The sequence below is a fragment of the Danio rerio genome, chromosome 18, assembly GCF_052040795.2.
Source record: "Danio rerio strain M-AB ecotype USA chromosome 18, GRCz13ab, whole genome shotgun sequence".
Taxonomy (NCBI): Eukaryota; Metazoa; Chordata; class Actinopteri; order Cypriniformes; family Danionidae; genus Danio; species Danio rerio.
The window spans coordinates 26,962,104-26,983,938 of record NC_141038.1 but is presented as its reverse complement, the minus strand read 5'-3'; the positions used below and the strand labels follow the sequence as shown (position 1 = coordinate 26,983,938).

The 21,835-nt window shown below is 40.4% G+C and overlaps 2 protein-coding genes across 5 annotated transcripts in view; both read left to right on the top strand.

Moving 5' to 3' along the window:
• The window catches only part of gnrhr4 (gonadotropin releasing hormone receptor 4), a 156,638-nt gene extending 149,836 nt beyond the window's left edge, over nt 1-6,802 (top strand). For 3 of the 4 annotated variants that reach the window (XM_087291295.1, XM_087291294.1, XM_087291293.1), the window contains 2 exons: nt 405-609; nt 4,666-6,802. In XM_087291295.1, the coding sequence (XP_087147421.1) occupies nt 405-609; nt 4,666-5,138 (678 nt within the window). In that variant the 3' untranslated portion in view covers nt 5,139-6,802. 4 annotated transcript variants of the gene reach the window in all.
• The window catches only part of LOC147839744 (uncharacterized), a 512,229-nt gene extending 493,934 nt beyond the window's left edge, over nt 1-18,295 (top strand). The window contains exon 2 of the mRNA XM_087293176.1: nt 17,792-18,295. Within this exon, the coding sequence (XP_087149302.1) occupies nt 17,792-17,826 (35 nt within the window). The 3' untranslated portion in view covers nt 17,827-18,295. The remainder of the gene's footprint in view (nt 1-17,791) is intronic.
• Nucleotides 18,296-21,835: the final 3,540 nt, after the last annotated feature.

Sequence of the window (21,835 nt, the reverse complement as noted above, 5' to 3'; positions counted from 1 at the left end):
TGTGAATCATTTTGGAGGCATAAAAAGACAGAAGGTTGCTTGTGTCAATCTTCATTTGTCATTTGAGAAGCCCTTGTCACAGAATATGTATCAGGCATCCCAGTATTTATAAAACATTGGCTGAATCCTGTCCATTCTTTTCTGAAGGCAATATATGCCACATCTAGTTTGCATAGTTGAAAGAGTTGACTTCATTAATTGGCTGTAGATGTGAATAACATTTAGCATTAAAGAGAGATTGGGGCAGAAAAGGCTAATTCTAATTGTAAGAGAATCTATTTCGAGCTTCTCCATATTACTAATTAGTTTGTCCTTCAGGCGTTTGTTTACATCATGCATTTTGAAGGTTTAGAACAAGCAAATTACTTGGGTTTGTAACCTGCTGACTTTTAATTCCCCAACAGATGTTCCTGTTTCACAATGTGACCATCACGGTGCCAGCCAATTTCACTCAGTGTACCACTCGAGGAAGCTTCGTCAAACACTGGCAGGAAACCATCTACAATATGTTCACATTCATATGCCTCTTTCTGATTCCTCTGGCCATCATGATCTGCTGCTACACAAGGATTCTAGTGGAAATCTCTCGAAGGATGACCAAAGGAAACAGTAGGTGGCTTTGCATTCAAAAGAAGACTAATGTTACATTACAAGTTGAGATAATCAGCCTGTTGCATTCAAATGCTTTGTTTTTAAAAAGGATAACATGTACAATCTCAGTTGTTAATAACTATATAAACATTCGCTCTGCTAAATAGCTTGATGATTAACGAAAATTAAAAAACAAAAATTAAATTATTTTACTGCACTCATTATGATAGATCTATAAATATAAAAATATTTGGCTGTTTTTCTTTTCTCAGAATGGCTTAACTTGTGCTGTAAAAAAGGGGGGATTTTTTAAGGTACTTTATGATAAGTTGCCATATGGCAGCAACATCCAATAGTGAATCTAATTAAAAATTAATCATTTTGTTTGAAATGTTGTTTCAAATGTTGATTCAAATTTCTTTTTGCTGAATATTACTGAAAACAAGTAAAATATTGTATCATTATGTATACAACACAGTAGGTATAAATATTTCCTCCAGTAAATATTATAACCAATACATAACATGTCTAATATATCCAGATGCATCAGAATAATGTAGCTACTAGCTAACAATGTTTATATACTGTATTATACTATATACTATACTACACCTGTCTTATCTGCCTCTGAGCTAACTTACTTAAACTGTCTCCATCACTGCTCTTATCAAATGTACAATCTGCAGCATTCTCAGGGTCATTAAATACCATCTTATCCTCACTTTCATCTGCAGGAAGAGTCAGTTCTGTCCTTTTCTTTTTTCACTTAACATAGAACATGGTGGTGCCCGCTAATACACTGTTCCCTGTATTGATATCTAAACAAAAGTATTGCCATTAAAACTAGATTTTCTCCATAAACAAATGCTATTAACATATGACTAATCAACATTAAATTACTAGCATTCATGTTGTTATTGTTACTACTTAAAAGATCACAGCTGACCTATTGCAATATTGCACATTCCACCATTGCACAGTGTTGCCAATTGGCAACACATACATTTGATCGATTTACAAGAAACTAATTTGATAAAAAACTTTTTTCTTGTGAACATGTCGTCATAACTTACTGGAGGTGATGTCTCTGATTTTTCTTGCGAGTCTGACATGAGTTGATCCTTTGTTTTTATTGACGTTTACATTTGCATTTAGCAACTACTCACAATAAACGCCAGTCTGTCAGAAAACGTGCCACAGAAAAACACTGCATGTTATGTGACTTAACCAAAGCACTTCATTGGCTTAACTAAGGTCTTCTCAATAGAACATTGGTCTTAAAGAAACAGTGGCAGGGAAATAAAAATAAATATCATGTTGCCATATGGCAACACCGTGTGGTTAGGGCTAAACATTAATGCCTAAACAAAGGGATTTACTGTAGCTGTTGGGAAAAAAATAACAAAGAATAACATTAGCAGTCGTCCTTTACACCATGCTTAAATTTATGAAACTTAAGTATTGAAATTACTTTGTAGTAAGTTTTCCTAGTAACAAATATTAATTTGCCGACCATTCATATCTGTTTTTTTGCTTGGAAACGCATGTTTATGGTAATTTAGATGATGATGCTTATCACCCTGAGAATGGATTAGTTTAAAAGTTTAAGCTGGGTGTCTTTAAATGACCCAGCTTTCAGCAACAACAAAAAACTGGGTAGTTTAGGTACATTTACACAACAGCTTTACACAAACATATTTGGAAAACTTTCTAAAAACACTGTATTATGTGTGCCAGGCTAGTAAGTGACAATGTAGTCAGTCATTGTTGTACAGCTTATAAAATACATATAAATTAGGTCCATAAATTTTGGGACGTAGACACAATTCTAACATTTTGGCTCTATACACCAATACAATGTATTTAATAAACTGCAGACTGTCAGCTTTAATTTGAGGGTATTTACATGCAAATCAGGTGAACGGTGTAGGAATTACAACAGTTTGTATATGCGCCTCCCTACTACTTGTTAAGGGTCCAAAAGCATTGGGGCAATCGGCCTCTAAGATGTTCTATGGCCAGGTGTGTGTTATACCCTAATTATCCAAGTTACAATGAGCAGATAAAAGGTCCAGAGTTCGTTTCAGTTGTGGAATGGTGGTATTTGCATTTGGAATCAGTTACTGTCAACTCTCAAGATGAGATCCAGAGCTGTCACTATCAGTCAGGCAAGCCATCATTAGGCTGAAAACACAAAACAAACATATTAGAAAGATAGCAAAAGCATGGCCAAAAAAAATAACTGTTTAGAAAATTCTTAAAAAGAAACCACCAGTGAGCTCAGCAACACCAAAGGACCCGGAAGACTACAAAAACAACTGTGGTGGATGACCAAAGAATTTTTTCTCTGATGAAGAAAACCTTTACAACAGTTGGCCAGATTAAGAACACTCTCCAGGAGGTACAGTAGGTGTACAGTATGCAAGTCAAAGTCAACTATCAAGTGAAGACTATACCAGAGTGAATACAGAGGGTTCACCAAAAGATGTTAACCATTGGTTAGCCTCAAAAACAGAAAGGCCAGATTAGAGTTCTAAAAATCCTTCAGTGCTGGAACAACATCCTATCTACAGATGAGATCAAGATCAACTTGAACCAGAGTGATGGGACAGGAAGAGTATGGAGATGGAAAGGAATTGCTTATAATCATAAGCAGTGAAGCATGATGGTAAACATGGTAGTGGGCATGTATGCCTGTCGATGGAACTGGTTTACTTGTATTTATTGATGATGTTAATGCTGACAAAAGCAGCAGGATGAATTCTATAGTGTTTCTGGCAATTTTCTGCTCATATTTAATCAAATGCTTTAGAATTCATTGGATTATTGGACGGTGCTTCACAGTGCAAATGGAGAATGACCCAAAGCATACTGCAAAAGCAACTAAAGAGTTTTTGAAGGGAAAGAAGTGAAATGTTAAGCAATGACCAAGTCAATCCCCTGACCTGAATCTGATTGTGCATGCATTTCACTTTCTGAAGACAAAACTTAAGGGAAACAAGCAAGAACTGAAGACAGTTGCTGTAGAGGCCTGGCAGAGCACCACCAAGAATAAAACCCAGTGTCTGCTGATGTCTATGCGTTCTAGACTTCAGACTGTAATTGACTACAAAGCATCTGCAACCAAGTATTAAATTCGTAAAGTTTGATTTATGATTATATTTCGGTTCCATTACTTTTGGACTCTTAAAAAGTGGGAGGCACATATGCAAACTATTTTAATTCCTACACCATTTACCTGATTTGGATGTAAATACCCTCCAATTAAAGCTGACAGTCTGCAGTTAAAACACAAATCTTTTCATTTCAAATCCATTGTGTTGGTGTATAGAGCTAAACATGTTAGAATTGTGTCCATGTCCCAATATTTATATACAGGTTTTTGCATGTAAATACTCAGGGGTGCAGATAACTGGAAGGCAGGTGCGCTTTTGCGTTTGGCATTTCAAAATCTTGTTACAAAATCAGGATTTTCCTCTTGCGTTATTGGTAAGATAATTATTACAAACATTGTCACAATGTGTGTTGTTAGCGGTGTAAAATAATAGCTTGTTTTCATTATACACTAAAGTTAATTGTTTTGCAAGTAGCGGTCCCCTGTAGGCTTTGGATTTAGTTAACATTACATCAGATTGAATTCATTTGGATGTGATCTAAAAGGCACAATATATAATGCATAGGCTCTGTGCACATCGAGTTAAGCAAAAAACGAATCCCAACACTTTCATTTGAACGTTTGAATTACATTCTCGTTAAATAGAAGACACAATAAAGACACATGAGCTACTCAGGGTTAGCATGCAAAAAATTAAAGCAAATTTTTACACCCAAAGTTCAAACTTGATTGATATTGTCTTGTTGTCCACCATTGTTGTTTAGTTGGTGAATACTTGCTCATGACTATAGATGTGGGATGATTTTTTTATACAGAATCATACATATGAAGTTCATAATGAGACATAAATACATCATATTTTTTTAAAACCCTGCACTTAGGCCCTCAAAACGCTGTATTATACCTGCAAAAACGGCATTGTTCACTTCAAATTCATTAAATTCTCTTTGCATTTACAGTCTCTTCAAAGGAAGTCCACTTACGCCGTTCGCACAGCAACATCCCCAAGGCCCGTATGAGGACTTTAAAAATGAGCATAGTTATCGTGACCTCCTTTATAGTTTGCTGGACTCCGTACTACCTGCTGGGTCTCTGGTACTGGTTCCTTCCAGAGGATTTAGAAGAGACCGTTTCTCACTCTCTGACTCACATGCTGTTTATTTTTGGACTGTTTAATGCAATCCTGGATCCCATCACTTACGGCCTCTTCACCATCCACTTTCGCAAAGGACTGAAGCGCTACTGTCGCAGCGCGGTCGTGCTCACCGAGTCAGAGAATAACTCCATCATCACGGGCTCATTGAAATGCTCACCATCCCCATTTCGCATGAAAAGAGTGACCCAGTCGGGCACAGGAACTGACCCAAAGCAGAACACAAGCACGGTGGGTGAGGAAGATAAGAAGGCAGCTGACGGTAAAACTAAAGAATAGTGGGGAAAGAAAGCATTCCAACATTGACAGCATCAGTTGATTAGAGATACGGATGTGACATGGCAGGTCTTGCACCAGCTGTCTAGATGCTTACAAGTACAATGAGACAAGAACACAAACCTGCCTGTTTGTCTGGACATCGTGAGAAAGATTGAGCCAGAGTGAGTCGATGTGTTGATTCGTTCACTAATGAGCTGCCTAAATTACTGAGTTATATTAAACACCCATCTATTTTCCTCATTCAGGTGATTAGGTTTTGCAATCATTCGCTCTTTGCTAACTATGTCAGTCTTGTGTGTGTTTTTTTTTCCCCTATCGAAATTAATTGGATGGTTGCGACTCATGGCTTTTGTGGAAAAAGTGATTTACATCAAGAGTTTTTACTTCTTTTATCAGTTCAACATCTACACCTGCAATCAAAGGGCAATGCTTTTGAATTGTTCGTTTGTTGGAGATGAGTTTCATTTGCAAACAAATCAGATGTGTGGATTTTGCATTCTGAGATATTTACAATGCAAATGAACATGCATCATTTCTTGAATAATTCACTGGTGTTAATTGGAAATGTTCAGGAGTACCTTTTCAGGAATCTTAAAGCAGCCTCTTGAGGTTGTTTCATTTTGATGTTTTTTATTGGAAGGATTCGGAAATATTAATCTAACTCGAGAGGTCTTGCATTTCAAGGCTGTGCTGTTGGTATTAATATTATTATTATCAGGCAGCTTGGTCTAATAAAAATCTAATTTATTCATTTATGGTGTTTTGAACATACATTTCTGTATGTTCAATATAACCTAAAATTTCTGTATTAACCACATCTAAATGTAAATTGTTTATAAATGGAATTATTTTTGAGCCTGCTCCTGCCATAAAACTAATCATGCTGCAATATAGAAACTGATATGCATATAAAGCTAAAAAAAAAAAGGTCCAAATTAAAGTTAATAAGGTCAATAATGTCAATATTATTAGCTCCTTTAAGAAAAATAATTTTGATTGGCTGTTGTCCAATGACTTGCCTAATGGGGTATGCACACAGACTTTTCATTTCAGTCAGCCAGCCTTAGCGCTTCCAGTTAATTGTCATCCCATACAAAATCGCTGCGTTCAAGATCAGATTTTTAAAAAAAATCTGTAATCTTTACTGCCTGGCTGAGATACGATATAAATTGGGTATCAGAGGAAAAAAAAAGCACTTCATTAATTTATGTTTTCTCGTGCCATGTCTTTAAAATATGGAAATTAATTTTAGCCAGTATTTTCAAAGGAATTTCTGCGCTAGTCTGCTGCTAATTACAGCGCCTGAGTTTTAATGGACTTTGTCTCTTTTTACAAATTACAAGCAAATGGATACTGAAGTCTGTTTAACTAAATATATTTGGATTTCATTACAACATCGATGCTGTATGAAATTGATAATAGTCACGTTAAGCTTTCACCGGAAGTTTATAATTTGCTGAAAAATAATGGCTGAGCATATAGCCCATTAACTTGGCTTGTTAAGCTACTTAACCTAGTTAAGCCTTTAAATTGCACTTTAAACAGAATACTAGTATCTTGCAAAATAACCAGGAACGTGCTATATATTGTCATCATGGCAAAGACAAAAAATAATTGAAAATATTTTGTTTAAAGATGTGTTTAAAAATCTCTGTAAAACAGCATTTGGGAAATATTTTAAAAACAATTAAAAAACAGGAGGGTGATTATTTTTTTTACATTTGAAACAATAATAATAATGATAAATTAATTATGATAAATTATATTAAAATATAATTTCTTTTTTTGAGCAGTTTCATAATTTGATGTTTCTTGAACTGTTATTTTATAGTGTAATAATTTGTCTCAATATTACACAATGTTTAGCTGTATTTTGATCAAATAAATAAGAACCAAACTTTTCAACAGTAGGCATATTTTTTGAAATAAAAAATTATTAAATCCAAAAACATATTTATAATTTTACAACTGTTTAATTTTTTATGCTGCCAACAATTCAGTGTCAAAAAACAAATACTGTTTGTTATGCTTCAGAACGCAGATATAACCTTATAATTCCAAGGTGACTATATATATATATATATATATATATATATATATATATATATATATATATATATATATATATACTCCAAAAAGCCTAGCTATTTACGGTTTAGCTTTAAAATGATATCTAATTGATTCCCGTATAGGTCATGAATGTGTTTATGTCATTCTTCTCAGGGAAGGTGCTTCTTTTGTCACAGGGTATTGAAGTCCAACTGGAGACTGACAAACTGTAAAGCTCTCGTCCATTTTTAATGTCAGGTATATGCTGTCCTTTCTGTTGATGTTATGTGTTCTGACAGCGCTCGAAACATGCGTGTAATCAAAATGTTTGAAAGTGTATTTCTGAGTGAGTTCTAGCTATGCTTGTTGTGTTTGCCGTGTCACTACAGGATGTATTTAGGCCTTAATGACCCAGATTTTCAACCTCAGTTAAGGTTTCAGCCCTGCGAGAAAGTGTACTGAGGAGGAAAATGAAAAGAGACTGAGCCTTTACTGTGAATCTGTCATGAGTGAAGGGGAATACATCTATACACTGGTAAACGTATATAGTATCTGCACTTTCATGTTTTGATGGAGTCTGTTGAGATGGAAACATTAGATACGCTTTATAGGGATAGTTCACCCATGAAATGAAAGTTCAGTCATTATTTACTCACCCTGGTGTTGTTCTAATGGTGTCTGAGTGACTTTGGTTTTCAGAAAAACAAAAGGGGAATGTTTTAAAATTGAATAATTTTTTTATGTTGCGGTTGTTCATCTGCAACATCACAGATATAGACCCTTAAGACATTTTTGAAATCAATTACTCCTTTTAACATGGAAGTGTGTAGTTACAACAACTTATCTGTTTCAACTTTTTTTTTTTTTTTCATAAAAGCTGTTTCAAATCCATTTATTGTAATGTGTGTAAAAAGACATTTTTTGATTTAATTTACATTTTAAATTTTTATTTAATTTGTGTTATAAAAGGTCATATTTTGGTTTTGGGGATCTCCAACAACAGGCTGATAGGGGTAAAAAAATGCTTTCATTTTCTTATAATATTCATTTATTTTTACCTAATTATCCCAACAACTCCTATTTGATTCGTTCAGTGATTCATTTGTTCCTAAATCCCTCCTTTGCGTGATGCTAATCTGCACTGATTGGTCCGATGAGCCAGTTTGTTAAGATTGTTCGAGACGCGGGACGCGGGAAACACCCACCACGGCTTATCGATATTGTTGAAATAGTGCAGAGTGTATGTGTGAGCCCAATGCAGGAGTGCATTAAAGCAATGCTGTTTACCACCAGCATATTGCTCAATTCTTAACTACGACACACATTCAGTATTAATCCACACATTGGCAAAAGCTGAACTATTTTAAAACCTTACAGCCGCACATGTGTATGAACAGCTAGGTTACAAAACACAATTAAATACATATTTTGCAAGCTAGAGAAAACAAGGCAAGCTTATTCATCGTACGCACTCACACTTGTGAAATGGAGGAAGAAACTCATCCACTAACTTAAAAAAAATAAAGTTCCTGTCAAGCTCTGACCAAGTCCCATACATCAATAATCTTTTTTTATCTTTATTTTAAAAAACAGCCAACGATTCCCTCATTGCAGGGTAGATTATTGCATAAATCACCAGAATGTGCGCTCATTTTCAGTCATCATCAGTTCCATACACACCCGCACTATGCTAGTGTTTGAAGGGTTAGGCTCGTTCACGTTTTACCAGATCCGGCAGTTTATATTTGGTATTGTTTTGTGTCGATGTCGATACGAACAGGCAAAAGATCCAGACGAACGACGAATCATTTAAATCTTTTTTAAAAATACTTTATTTAAATCTTTTATTAAAAAATCTATATTTTTAAACAAGGTGTACTTTCTGATTGAACCCTCAGATGGATGTTTTCATTCACTCACATATGTGTTGCACACTGCATAGAAGGTCATTTTCAAAAGCCCATATTAGGGCTCTTTGCAGTGTAACAAAGATTAAATAAAACATTGGTAGAACGTTTTCATGTAAATTTTGTTGTATATTCTGTTGTATATTGTATAAGTGTGCCAATCCCAAAACATAATTTATTATTCAACAAAAATACTGGTTGTACCGATTAGTGTCATAGTTTTAATAAAGCAATATAAATAACAGCACAAAATAAAGCAAGACCTATAAATTCGACAAGTGATACTACAAAATTGTTAGTGAACATCACTGGACCTGAACTTTAACCTGAACCTGACGTTCTCATGACAACTTGTAGCTATTTATGCCAGCTTGAATAGCTGCCAGCTTGTAATTTGTAAAAATTGACAGATCCTACATTTTTGTACAAATTAGCTTATGCCCCTAAATCATACATACTGTATTAGAAAATCATAAAAATTAGGTCAGTTTGACAAAAACGAATTGACTTACATTGTTCTGTGAGATAGTGTTAAATGAACATGATTGCTTGTTGTTTGAACAAATACAACAGGCATATTCAGATATTTAAAATAAGGCTTAGTGATATAGCTGAAAATTAATTATGATACAATCATTGATTCATTCAGAACTTGGAGTGACTGAAAAATGTAAATATAAATGTGCTATATGTTTTAATATTTATAAATGTATTTTTTAATTATCTTATATTATAATTATATTAAATTATGTTCACATTAAATTATTTTATTATTATAATTATTATTATTATTTTATAGATATTCTAAGAATTATAAATTGTTTTATTAAGATTTAACTGGACAAAATCTTTTATGCTTAATTTGAACAACAACAAAAATAAATTTGTCCAAAAATATTAAATAAATCAGCATTAATTCTAATTTTCACATACATGTAATTTATGTTTACAGCATACATTTTATGTTTTAAAACATATAAAATTGGAATTTAAGCATAGTGTATGTTTTAAGAAATGTTTTGCAAGATAAAATGTCAGAGAAGAGAGTATATGTATTAAACATTGTTTTTCATCAAATGTGTTTCTGAGTTGGAGTGAATCACAGTGCTAATGAATTTGTCAAGTAATTTTATTAATAATTACATTTACCTGGGCTTCTGCAGGTTTCTCCAAATCAAATTGAAGACTTTTTAAGACTCTTTTAAGACCATTATAAATAACATTTTAGACTTGTTCAGGGCAAAACCCTAAGGATTTTTTTTTTTCTAATGGCCCTTTTACTTCTGTAGGTAGTTTTTTTATTTATGGAAAATTATGTAAAGGGGTGCGCTACTTCTTCTTTCTCTGATTAGGTAATTTAATTTGGAGAATTTGCTGTAAAAAATGTCTAACAGTTGTTGTGAATTGTATCTCTTTGCAATAAAAGTTTTTATTTTTATTTTTTATTTATTATTTATTTATTTATTTATTTATTTATTTATTTATTTATTTATTTATTTATTTATTTATTTATTTATTATTTTTTATTTTTTGATTATAGGTGGATTGGGTGTTGGCCAGATTGGGTAGCTTTACTTTGACATAGGAAAATTAAGACCTGTTTAAAATTGTTTAAGACCTACAACACAATATATTTTAGTGAAGTTTTTTTAAGGCCCAAAATGTTGTTTTTGAAATTAAAGACATTTTAAATCTTTTAAAAACTAAAATTTTAAAAGACACCACAGACTAATTTACATTATATAAAATATACAGCACAATGCATGAGATCATTCTGTGACCTTTTCCTTTTCAGACCACAAAAAAACAAAAAACTGTGTATGCCATTAGAACAAAACCATGGGATGGGTAAATAATAACTACATTTAATTTTTTGTGAATCTAACCCTTTAAATCTATTAAAGGTGTAAAAGCATAAGTGCCTATTGTTTTTGCGGTGAGGTATAAACTATATTTACTGTAGGTATTGTCAGCCTAATTTACTAATTCTCATTACACTCATTAAATACTTGTGCTAAAGAGCGGGATTAAAAGATTACATGGAGGACGTACATTGCTGAATAATGTGAATGTGACATCGTGAACTGTTGACATTTATCTAAAGAAGGGGTACTGTGTTAAAACCTTATTTAAATGCATGTTGCCTACAGTGTGCTTCTGAGATCAAGAAGAAAGGATAAGCTGTTATTTTCTCTTGTGCATGACATATGATGATATTGTACTGTCATTATGTTGTGTGTTTTTGGTCATTGGTTTATGTGGAGCTGTAATAAATATCATTAATTTACAATCCAATTTGGTTCTTTTAATTAACCCACCAGGGTTCTAATTTTGCTACAACTTGTTGCCAAATATTGTCTATTTAAAAGTATTATTATATAATTATTTTAAACTTTTATTTCAGTGTAGAAGCTGTAATGCATTTCTATGTTTAGCAGATGCAAACCTCATTATTCACAATTATCACATTCCTAAGGAAATAAAGCATAAGCAAAATACTAAATAAAGTAGCTGTATGTTTTAAAAATGCAGGCAATATGGGAACCAATTGCAGTCCAAAGGTTTATTTAACCCTTTGTGTATTGTTCGAATTGACTACCCTTTCGTTATTTTAGTATTTTTGCCCTACTGACTTTCACTTACTACAGTGTTTATGTTCTGAGAGCTAAGGTGCTTATTTTTTTTCTTTCTCAAACATATTAAAGTAAGTGTGCGAGGGTCTCTCTTACACTCTCACATACATGCACTCTGTTTTGCATTGTAACTGATAATCAGCAGTAAAAAAAAAATACAAATCTAAATCATATTGGGGAAAACCACTAACAAAAAAGAATGCAAAATTATATGTTGTCAAGGCTTTACACTCAAAAATGTTGTTACAAAAAAAATCATTGAAGCAAAACAGCCACTAACATAGCAAAAAAGTAGTAAACCTGTCCAGAGTGTATTGTTGACTTTTTTTTTTTGTTACAAATTCAAAGCATTTTCTCAAACTGTGTCAAAAAATTTGTCACAAAAAAATATTTATTTGCTGAAAATGCATAGGGCCCTATCATACGCCTGGCACAATGCGGCGCAAGGCGTGACATAATTGTTGTCTGCTAGTTTAAGCTTGGCGCAAGAGTCGTTTTGACATGTTAGTTGTGCGCCTCACTGACACACTGCTTAATACACACAGGATATATATATATATATATATATATATATATATATATATATATATATATATATATATATATATATATATATATATATATATATATATTCACTCTTGTTAATTTTTTTTATTTTTATTATTATTTTTTTTAAACAAGCTTAGATTTGTCCACCTGTCAGGTTTTGGACCATATGGGGCAAAGCATGTATATATGTATATTGTTCATTTATTTGTTTGCTGGAAATTAGAACTGAATTTAGAAATAGTTTTGAAACAAATATTTGCGTTTAACAAACAAAATTAATTATTTATAGGCTAATTGATGTCTGTGCATACAAGAAGTTTCCCTATCCAAGAAAGTGAAAGTGAATGTAAAAAATGAGGAGGCTCATCTCTCATTCTCGTGCTGCAGATGCTCTGTTTAACTGTTTTCTTACTAGTGAAACACTCAGTTCCCCTTCGGGGGGAACTTCAGCACTATAAGTGGATTTGATTTGTAAAATCCACGCATTGGGAGGATTCGGATCAGAAGCCGCTTGTCTGGAGAGTATTGAACGGGCCAATGAATGAAATTAATTGGCAGCGTAAGCTTGCGCAGGTGTGCGACATCTGCAATTATCTCAGCATATAAGCACACCTGAAGCCAGCAGACGCCATCCTTTTCGCTTCAGATCCTTTCTGAGTGAGTCGATGAGGGTTCCTCTTGCTGATCAGCACTTCAGAGCGAACGAGTGTGTCTCCCGGTCTTCGCGGTGGCAGACGGTCGAGCTGGGTTACTCCCTTGCCTGCGGTTCTTTGGGTCCGGTCCTCCAGAGCGGTGCGTATAGTTGCAACTTTCCTAAAAGAGCAACACAGTCGTGCAGCACGTCCTTTTCAGGATGGCGCTCCGACTGTGCGTTTCTGGATGCGGGGGTTTCCTGGCTCCGGATGATGGACACGATCACTGCATTGCATGTTTGGGGGTCCAGCATGTTAATGCGGTGCTCGCGGGCGGTTCATGTCGTCATTGCGATGCCATGACCGTTGCACAGCTAAGATCGCGGCTAACTTTCGCAAGAGAGCGAGCCACCCCAGTTGCCTCCTGTTCTAAAAAAGCAGCGGGCGCTCGGGCAGATCTGAGGGTTTCAGCGGGAGATAATCCGCCGCCCACGGGCTCGCGGACCTCTCGCTCCTCAAGGCGCTCCATCCAAGCTTCGGGTGGTGAGAGTGATCCGTCTAACCAGAGGGTAGCTCTCACACTCGCTGACACCGGAGATCAGATGTCCTCCGCGGCATCGGAGGGTGGGCTTTCACTGTCCGACGAAGATCCGGACCCGCTCGCCCCCTCCGGGCAGGTGAGCGCTGTCAAATCGGATCCTGAAGCGGACATGTTAGCCGTGCTTTCCCGGGCTGCTTCGGCCGTGGGGTTGGAGATGGTTTATCCCCCAGCTCCGCGGCCGGACCGACTAGATGGGTGCTACGTAGAGGACCAGAAGGCGAAGCCTTCGAAGCCTCTCGTCCCCTTCTTCCCGGAAGTGCACAGTAGGCTCACGCAGTCTTGGAGGGCACCTTTCTCTGCCCGTGCTGCGTGTGCCTCCGCCCTCACCGCCCTTGACGGCGGAGCTGCCAGGGGGTATGAGGCGATCCCGTCAGTGGAGCGCGCTATCGCGGTCAATCTTTGTCCACGCGGCGCCTCTACGTGGCGGGGTTTGCCCCGCCTCCCGTCCAAAGCCTGTAGGTTGTCTGCCTCCCTCGGAGCCAGAGCTTATAAGGCTGCGGGCCAGGCTGCTTCTGCTTTGCACGCGATGGCCACCTACCAGCGCTACCAAGCGCAGGCGCTGGCCGAGCTGCACGAGGGCGGGTCCAACCCAAGCTTATTACATGAGCTGCGCACCGCGACCGACTATGCTCTTCGGACTACTAAGTCCGCCGCGTGTGCGCTAGGGAGGACGATGTCCACACTTGTGGTTCAGGAACGCCACCTCTGGCTAAACCTGGCCGATATGCGCGACGTTGACAAAGTTCGCTTTCTTGACTCGCCCATATCCCAGGCTGGCCTGTTCGGCGACACCGTCGGTGAATTCACCCAGGAATTCAAGGCGGTGAAAGAGCAGTCGGATGCGATGGGCAATGTCATCTATCGGCGTGGCCGTAAGCCCGCTCCGCCCGCCGAGCCATCCACCTCCGCTGTTCCTCGCCGAGGGCGCCCGCCAACGAGTGCTGCCCCGCCCCCGCCTGCGCCTCCGGCCAAGCGGGCGCGGCGTTCACCTCGAAAGCAGGCAGCCCCTCCTGCCCAGGGCGCCGTTAAGTCCGGTAAACGGACCGCGAAGCGTCCCTGAGACAGGCCATCCGGAGAAGAGGAAACTTGCTCTTTCCCCGCTGGAGGGCGGGGCCCCGATAACAACGGTACTTTTCAGTGCCACCAAAACATCAGTAAAAGAGCACTTTTTCCCTTCCCCGGATGTGACTGCACGAGTTCTGCCAGTCCGGGACGCGCTGCCTTCCGGCTCGCAGACTCTACGTGCTTCGCCAGTGGCTCACGAGCGCTGGGGGGACGGTCTCCCTTCCCTCAGCCCTCCAGCCCCCTCTCCGGAGTCAGGGTGCGGAGCCAGAGCGAATCGCTCTCCTCCAGCTCTTCCGCGGGACCCTCGTGCTTCCCGGATCAGCACACCCACTCCGCGCTGCCCCACCGCTGGTACGTCAGCGATTGTAGCGATGACTCCATTAGCGAGGGCTCTGCCTGCCTGGTCAGCGCGGGCCAGCCCCTCGCGGTGGCTCATACGCACAATCAGACTCGGTTACGCGATTCAGTTCGCGAAACGGCCCCCCAAGTTTACGGGCGTGTATTTCTCCAGGGTCAACCCCCTGTCCGCCCCTGTCTTGCGAGAGGAGATTGCTGCCCTCCTGGCGAAGGGTGCAATCGAGCCGGTTCCTCCAGCCGAGATGGAGAGTGGGTTTTACAGCCCATACTTCATCGTACCCAAAAAGAGCGGTGGGTCACGGCCAATCCTAGATCTGCGCGTTTTGAACCGCTGCCTTCACAAGCTGTCGTTCAGAATGCTCACGCAGAGGCGCATTCTCCAATGCGTTCGTCCTCGGGATTGGTTTGCAGCCATAGACCTGAAGGACGCGTATTTCCATGTCTCCATTCTTCCACGCCACCGCCAATTTCTGCGGTTTGCGTTCGAGGGTCGAGCGTGGCAGTACAAGGTCCTCCCCTTCGGGCTCTCTCTGTCTCCGCGGGTCTTCACCAAACTCGCGGAGGGTGCCCTAGCGCCCCTTCGGCTCGCGGGCATTCGCATACTCAATTATCTCGACGACTGGCTGATTTTAGCCCACTCGTGGGAGCAATTGATTATGCACAGGGACAAGGTGCTTCGGCATCTCCGCCTACTGGGGCTTCAGGTCAACCGAGAAAAGAGCAAACTCGCCCCCGTGCAGAGGATTTCTTTTCTGGGGATGGAGCTGGACTCGATCACCATGGTAGCGCACCTCTCCGAGGAACGCGCTCATCTGTTGCTGAACTGTCTGAGGGAGTTCGACAGCAAACTAGTGGTCCCACTGAAGTTCTTTCAGAGGCTCCTGGGGCATATGGCATCCGCAGCCGCCGTCACGCCGCTCGGGTTGCTCCATATGAGACCACTTCAGCACTGGCTTCACGATCGGGTCCCCAGACGCGCATGGCACACGGGCACACACCGGGTCTCGGTTACTGCGCTGTGTCGCCGCGCCCTCAGCCCTTGGAACGACCCCTCGTTCCTACAGGCCGGTGTGCCTCTAGGACAGGCGTCCAGCCATGTTGTTGTTTCAACAGACGCTTCCAACACGGGTTGGGGGGCCGTGTGTCGCGGGCATGCGGCTGCGGGCCTCTGGAAGGGTGCCCAGCTGCATTGGCATATCAATCGCCTAGAGCTGTTGGCAGTGTTCCTCGCTCTCCACCGCTTTTTACCGGTGCTGGAGCGGCAACACGTGCTGGTCAGGACGGACAGTACGGCGGCGGCGGCGTATATCAACCGCATGGGGGGTATGCGCTCTCGCCGCATGTCTCAGCTTGCCCGCCGTCTGCTCCTCTGGAGTCACCCGCGGCTGAAATCGCTGCGCGCCATTCACGTACCAGGCACGCTCAATCGTGCAGCCGATGCGCTCTCACGACAGCTGTTACGCCCTGGAGAATGAAGACTCCACCCCGAGTCTGTTCAGCTGATATGGGCGCGATTCGGGGAGGCCCAGATCGATCTGTTTGCTTCCCCCGAGAACGCTCACTGCCAGTTGTTTTTTTCCCTGACCGAGGGCTCTCTCGGCACGGATGCACTGGCCCACAGCTGGCCTCGGGGCATGCGCAAGTATGCGTTTCCCCCAGTGAGCCTGCTCGCGCAGTTTCTGTGCAAGGTCAGGGAGGACGAGGAACAGGTTCTGTTAGTTGCGCCCCTTTGGCCCAACCGGACCTGGATATCAGAGCTCTCACTCCTCGCGACGGCCCTCCCCTGGCGGATCCCTTTGAGAGAGGACCTACTCTCTCAGGGACAGGGCACCATCTGGCACCCTCGCCCCGATCTTTGGAACCTCCACGTGTGGTCCCTAGACGCGAGGAAGACTTAGGTAACCTACCGACTGCGGTGGTTAATACCATCACTCAGGCTAGAGCCCCCTCCACGAGGCGCGCCTACGCCCTGAAGTGGAGTCTATTCACTGAATGGTGCGTCTCTCGCAGAGAAGACCCCCGAAATTGCCAGATTAGTGTTGTGCTCTCTTTCCTTCAAGAGAAGTTGGACAGCAGGCTGTCGCCCTCCACTCTCAAGGTTTACGTGGCCGCCATCTCCGCTTATCATAGCGCGGTAGCTGGCGGCACCGTGGGAAAGCATAACCTGGTCATCCAGTTCCTTAGGGGTGCTGGGCGAATTAATCCATCTCGCCCCCCTCTCATGCCCTCTTGGGATCTCGCCCTCGTTCTCACGAGTCTGCGATCCGATCCCTTTGAGCCACTCGAATCAGTATCTCTAAGATTTCTGTCCCTGAAGACAGCTCTGCTGGTTGCGTTGGCCTCCATCAAGAGGGTCGGGGACCTGGAGGCATTTTCGGTCAGTGACTCGTGCTATGTTATGTGGGTTATGCGTTACCCGGTTATGTGCCCAAGGTTCCTACCACCCCCTTTAGAGATCAGGTAGTGAACCTGCAAGCGCTGCCCCCGGAGGAGGCAGACCCAGCCCTTTCTTTACTTTGTCCAGTTCGCGCTCTGCGCATTTATGTGGACCGTACTCAGAATTTTAGATCATCTGAGCAGCTCTTTGTCTGTTATGTCGGTCGGCAGCAGGGAAGTGCCGTATCAAAACAAAGATTATCCCACTGGATTGTGGATGCCATTTCACTCGCTTATTCGAGTCGAGGTCAGCCGTGTCCCCCGGGAGTTCGTGCAAACTCCACTCGGAGCGTTGCATCCTCTTGGGCGCGTGCACGCGGCGCCTCTCTAACAGACATCTGTAGAGCTGCGGGCTGGGTGACACCCAACACATTTGCAAGGTTTTACAATCTGCGAGTGGAGCCGGTTTCCTCAAGCGTATTAGGTAACCCTTTGGTGATTGAGGAGACAACTCGGTAGGGTGTTGAAACACGCTTGCTGCGCCATTCTCCCTAACACGGAGGTACGTGCGCCTTTTCTATCTGTCAGTAAAGTTCCCCGTCAGGTGAGCCCTGCAGATTCCTCCGTGGCCCCCAGCACTGACTCAGCGGAGGAGTCACTTGCTGGCCCACTACGTTGTAGGTCTGCCCGCTGGTCAGCCCGCGTTTTGGGTATAGGTGCCTGCTATGCGTGATCCCCACTAGGCGATCCCATATGCTTATTCCGCCACGGTTAAGTCCCCCCCCTGGGCGGACCCGTGTCTTCCCTCTCCGCTAACCACTCTTTGCTATGCGTACTCCCCCTTTTTAGGGCTAGTCCATATGTAAATTCTGCCATCTATCCCCCCTTGGGTAACGGATGGCCTCCGCAGCGTCCTCCCTATCGGGATTGCACGCTTCCCAACGTACTGTCGTATTTCCTAGAATTATCTAGATGCTCACGACTTCCCAAAAAAATATATCTAAATCCGTAAAACTTCTGTTGAAGTAGGATAAATTAGGGCCAGGGACACGTTGGAGGACCGCGCCCCCCATGATGTGGGTGCGTCACGCTTGCTTAACTATCTCCTCATCGGGGGTGTTGGTAAGGTGCAGTCATTATGGCGCTTTCAATGGGCTCCCAATGCGTGGATTTTACAAATCAAATCCACTTATAGTGCTGAAGTTCCCCCCGAAGGGGAACGTTCGAGGTTACTAAAGTAACCCTTCGTTCCCCGAGGAGGGGAACGGAAGCACTATACTCCGTCGCCATAATGCCTGTCCCTTAGCTGTTTGAAAGTCTCTTCAGCTTAAAAGGATGGCGTCTGCTGGCTTCAGGTGTGCTTATATGCTGAGATAATTGCAGATGTCGCACACCTGCGCAAGCTTACGCTGCCAATTAATTTCATTCATTGGCCCGTTCAATACTCTCCAGACAAGCGGCTTCTGATCCGAATCCTCCCAATGCGTGGATTTTACAAATCAAATCCACTTATAGTGCTTCCGTTCCCCTCCTCGGGGAACGAAGGGTTACTTTAGTAACCTCGAACGTTTTCCACTTACAAAGTCTAGCATGTAAATAGCAAATGCGCTATGGCGCTATGCAACTGACTCTTAAAGGCAATGGGAGATGAGACTCTGTTTTTTTTTTCTCAAAACACACCTATAACTCATTAAGAGTATAAGCTCAACCCTCTTAGACCATGCACCACGACGCAAGGCAGATTTTTCCGTCTTTAAAATTCTGACATGCCCTTAATGCGTTTGCGCCATGTGCTTTGGACTTTGCGCATGGATCATCAAAGTAGGGCCCATAAACATTTGTGGCCAAATTAAGCCTTAAAATTACTTCAAAGGTGATGGAAAAAATCCCCAACTGCACACAAGGGTTAAAATATTTAAGTTAAACTGGGTTGAACTAGTTATTGTACTCCCGGACCAGAGCACACGCAAGCGCAGGTTGCCAGATTGAAGTGAGTGTGCCTGACTATCAAGCCTAAAGGCGTTTTCTGACTAAAAGCAATGGCACATGATAGAAGAAATATTTTCCATACTAAAAGGAGTTTTTGTCCTAACCAATTTCTATTTTAGTCCTTTAAAATTTCTATTTTAGAAACAGCTTCAATTTCTCATAGGCGAACAACAGGATGAACTATGATCACCTCAGGTACACCTCGTACATGTGCTTTATTCAGTGCTTATAATGTGAGATTGAATGGCATTTTAAGTGACATTTATTGCCATACTACTGTAAGCAGTAGCAGATAGTTCACCTCTGATCTTGAAAATAAAATAAACCGTTTGAAATTGAACTTTAGAACTGTGAATCAGTGCAAACCAAGTTAACAAATATCAATCATTCAGCATGTATAATAACGTTAAAGGGTTAATATGTATTTATTAGATTATGAATTTTACTATTTCATGTGTAAGTGCACATTCTGTGCTTCTGAATGGCTGTTTTTAAATTTCTGTCCTGTTTTGTCTGGTCCAAACAGCCAAACTGCTTTTCACTGCAAATCTCGTCACAAAGCTTGTTGTTAGGACACGCGGTTACAATGTAACCTGCTCACATAATGTTTACATTAGTAATATTTATATTTTTTGCTAATTAATAGCCCTTTTGTAGAACTCTGAATCTGCGTCTCATTTCGGAGACTGCTACTGTCCAGAGGTTGCATTTTTCTTTGCAGTCACATGCTTTGAGAGCCTTCCTGATTAAATGAATGAAATAAGTTGTTTCCCATAAAGGCAACCTGGGGTGCTAAAATATAGTTGGCTAAAATGGCATTGGGCATTGGGCGGGTTAAAATAACCACAACAACGGGATCTATTTTAACAATCTAGGCGCAAAGTCTAAACTGCAAAGTGGAAAAACTGAATGCTTCACTAATGAGAAAACAAGAGACCATCTGCAGTGCAAGGATAAAGAACGAGCCTCCCCCAATCGCCCTCTTTACTTTCTCTTTCTCTCTTTCATGGATAAGTAAACAGTGTTATGCACTCTCCCTGTAGACATCCATTAGCCTACATAGTTAAGTTTGTTAAGCACAAAGATTTGTTTTAATAGTATTTCTAAATTCAATTCTAATTTCCAGCAAACTAATAAATAAGCAATAATAACAAAGTGTGGTTAAAAAAAAAAAATTGCTATTGACAAATCTAAACTTGTTTTAATGAAACAAATATAAATATGCATATAATAATTACTACTACTACTACTACTACTACTACTACTAATAATAATAATACTAATAATAGTAATAATAATTATAATGATGATAATAATAACATTATACAAAAGCAAATTGCCGTGAATAAACTTAAAAAAAAGCCAAAAAAAAAAAAAGCCCTGGGGTGAAGCCCAGAGGTTTTATATTGATATAGAAAACAATATTTTTTGTAATATTTTAATCCTTTAATTCTTTTTGTAAAGATATTTGCGTATTGCTGTACATCCTGTGTGAGGTGCACAACTAACGTACTCTGCGCTGGACTTTGCACAGTCTATTTTAGTTTCTTAAAATAGCATTGAGCCAACAATGTGTCTTAACACAGCTCATTTCTAGACAGGAACACCCACGAGTCCACAAAGTGGAGCAAATGGATTTGCTGTTTAAACAACATGGTAAAAATGGGAAAATTAAAGTTTTACTGGTCTAAAAACAGTAACATGTCGCAACAAGCACGTCTTGTGCTTTATTGCCCCGGGTGTATGAGAGGGCCCAAAGACTGCATTTCAGCACGTAACATACATTTTCAAAGCAGTAAATCTGACTTCAGATAATCCATCTGTCTTTCAGATAAACAAGAATGTGTAATAAATTACATTTTGCTCAGCGTTCTACACCATTAAATCTGTAATAAATTACATTTGCCCCGCGTTCTCCAATATTAAATCTGTAATAAATTACATTTATTCAGCGTTCTACACCAATATATTTGTAATAAATTACATTTGCATGCTTTGTTTATTCTCCACAAATAAACAGGTAGCACATCATAATAATAATGTAGATTAGAGTGCTCTCATATCTACACTATTATTACTGTAGTAAATTAGCTCAAGGTTATTCTTCCCGCACCTTTCCCGCCATTATAATGTTGCGAGTTATGATTCAGATTTCAAGGCTCGTGTACCTTCTGGAACATTATATAGCGGAATAGCTTAGCAGGAGGAAGATTCATTTGAACGGGGCTTCAAATGAATCGATTCTTTTGATTCAAACAAACGAATCGTTCAGCGATGCTATCAACATAAAATTTGAGCAGGGTAGCAAGATCAAAGTTCAAGACATTAGATTCATAAATATACACAGGCACCTTTCTTTATACAAAAGTAGACTTTATTGACTAATCTAACAGAAACTAACACCTAACACAAACACACATTCATACAAGCATAGGGTAATGATGGGAAAACCTGAGTTTGTAAGAACAAACCAAGCAACCAAACGTAATCAAATTTAATATAACCCTTCGATTGTCTCTTTAGGGTTAATTTAGTTCAC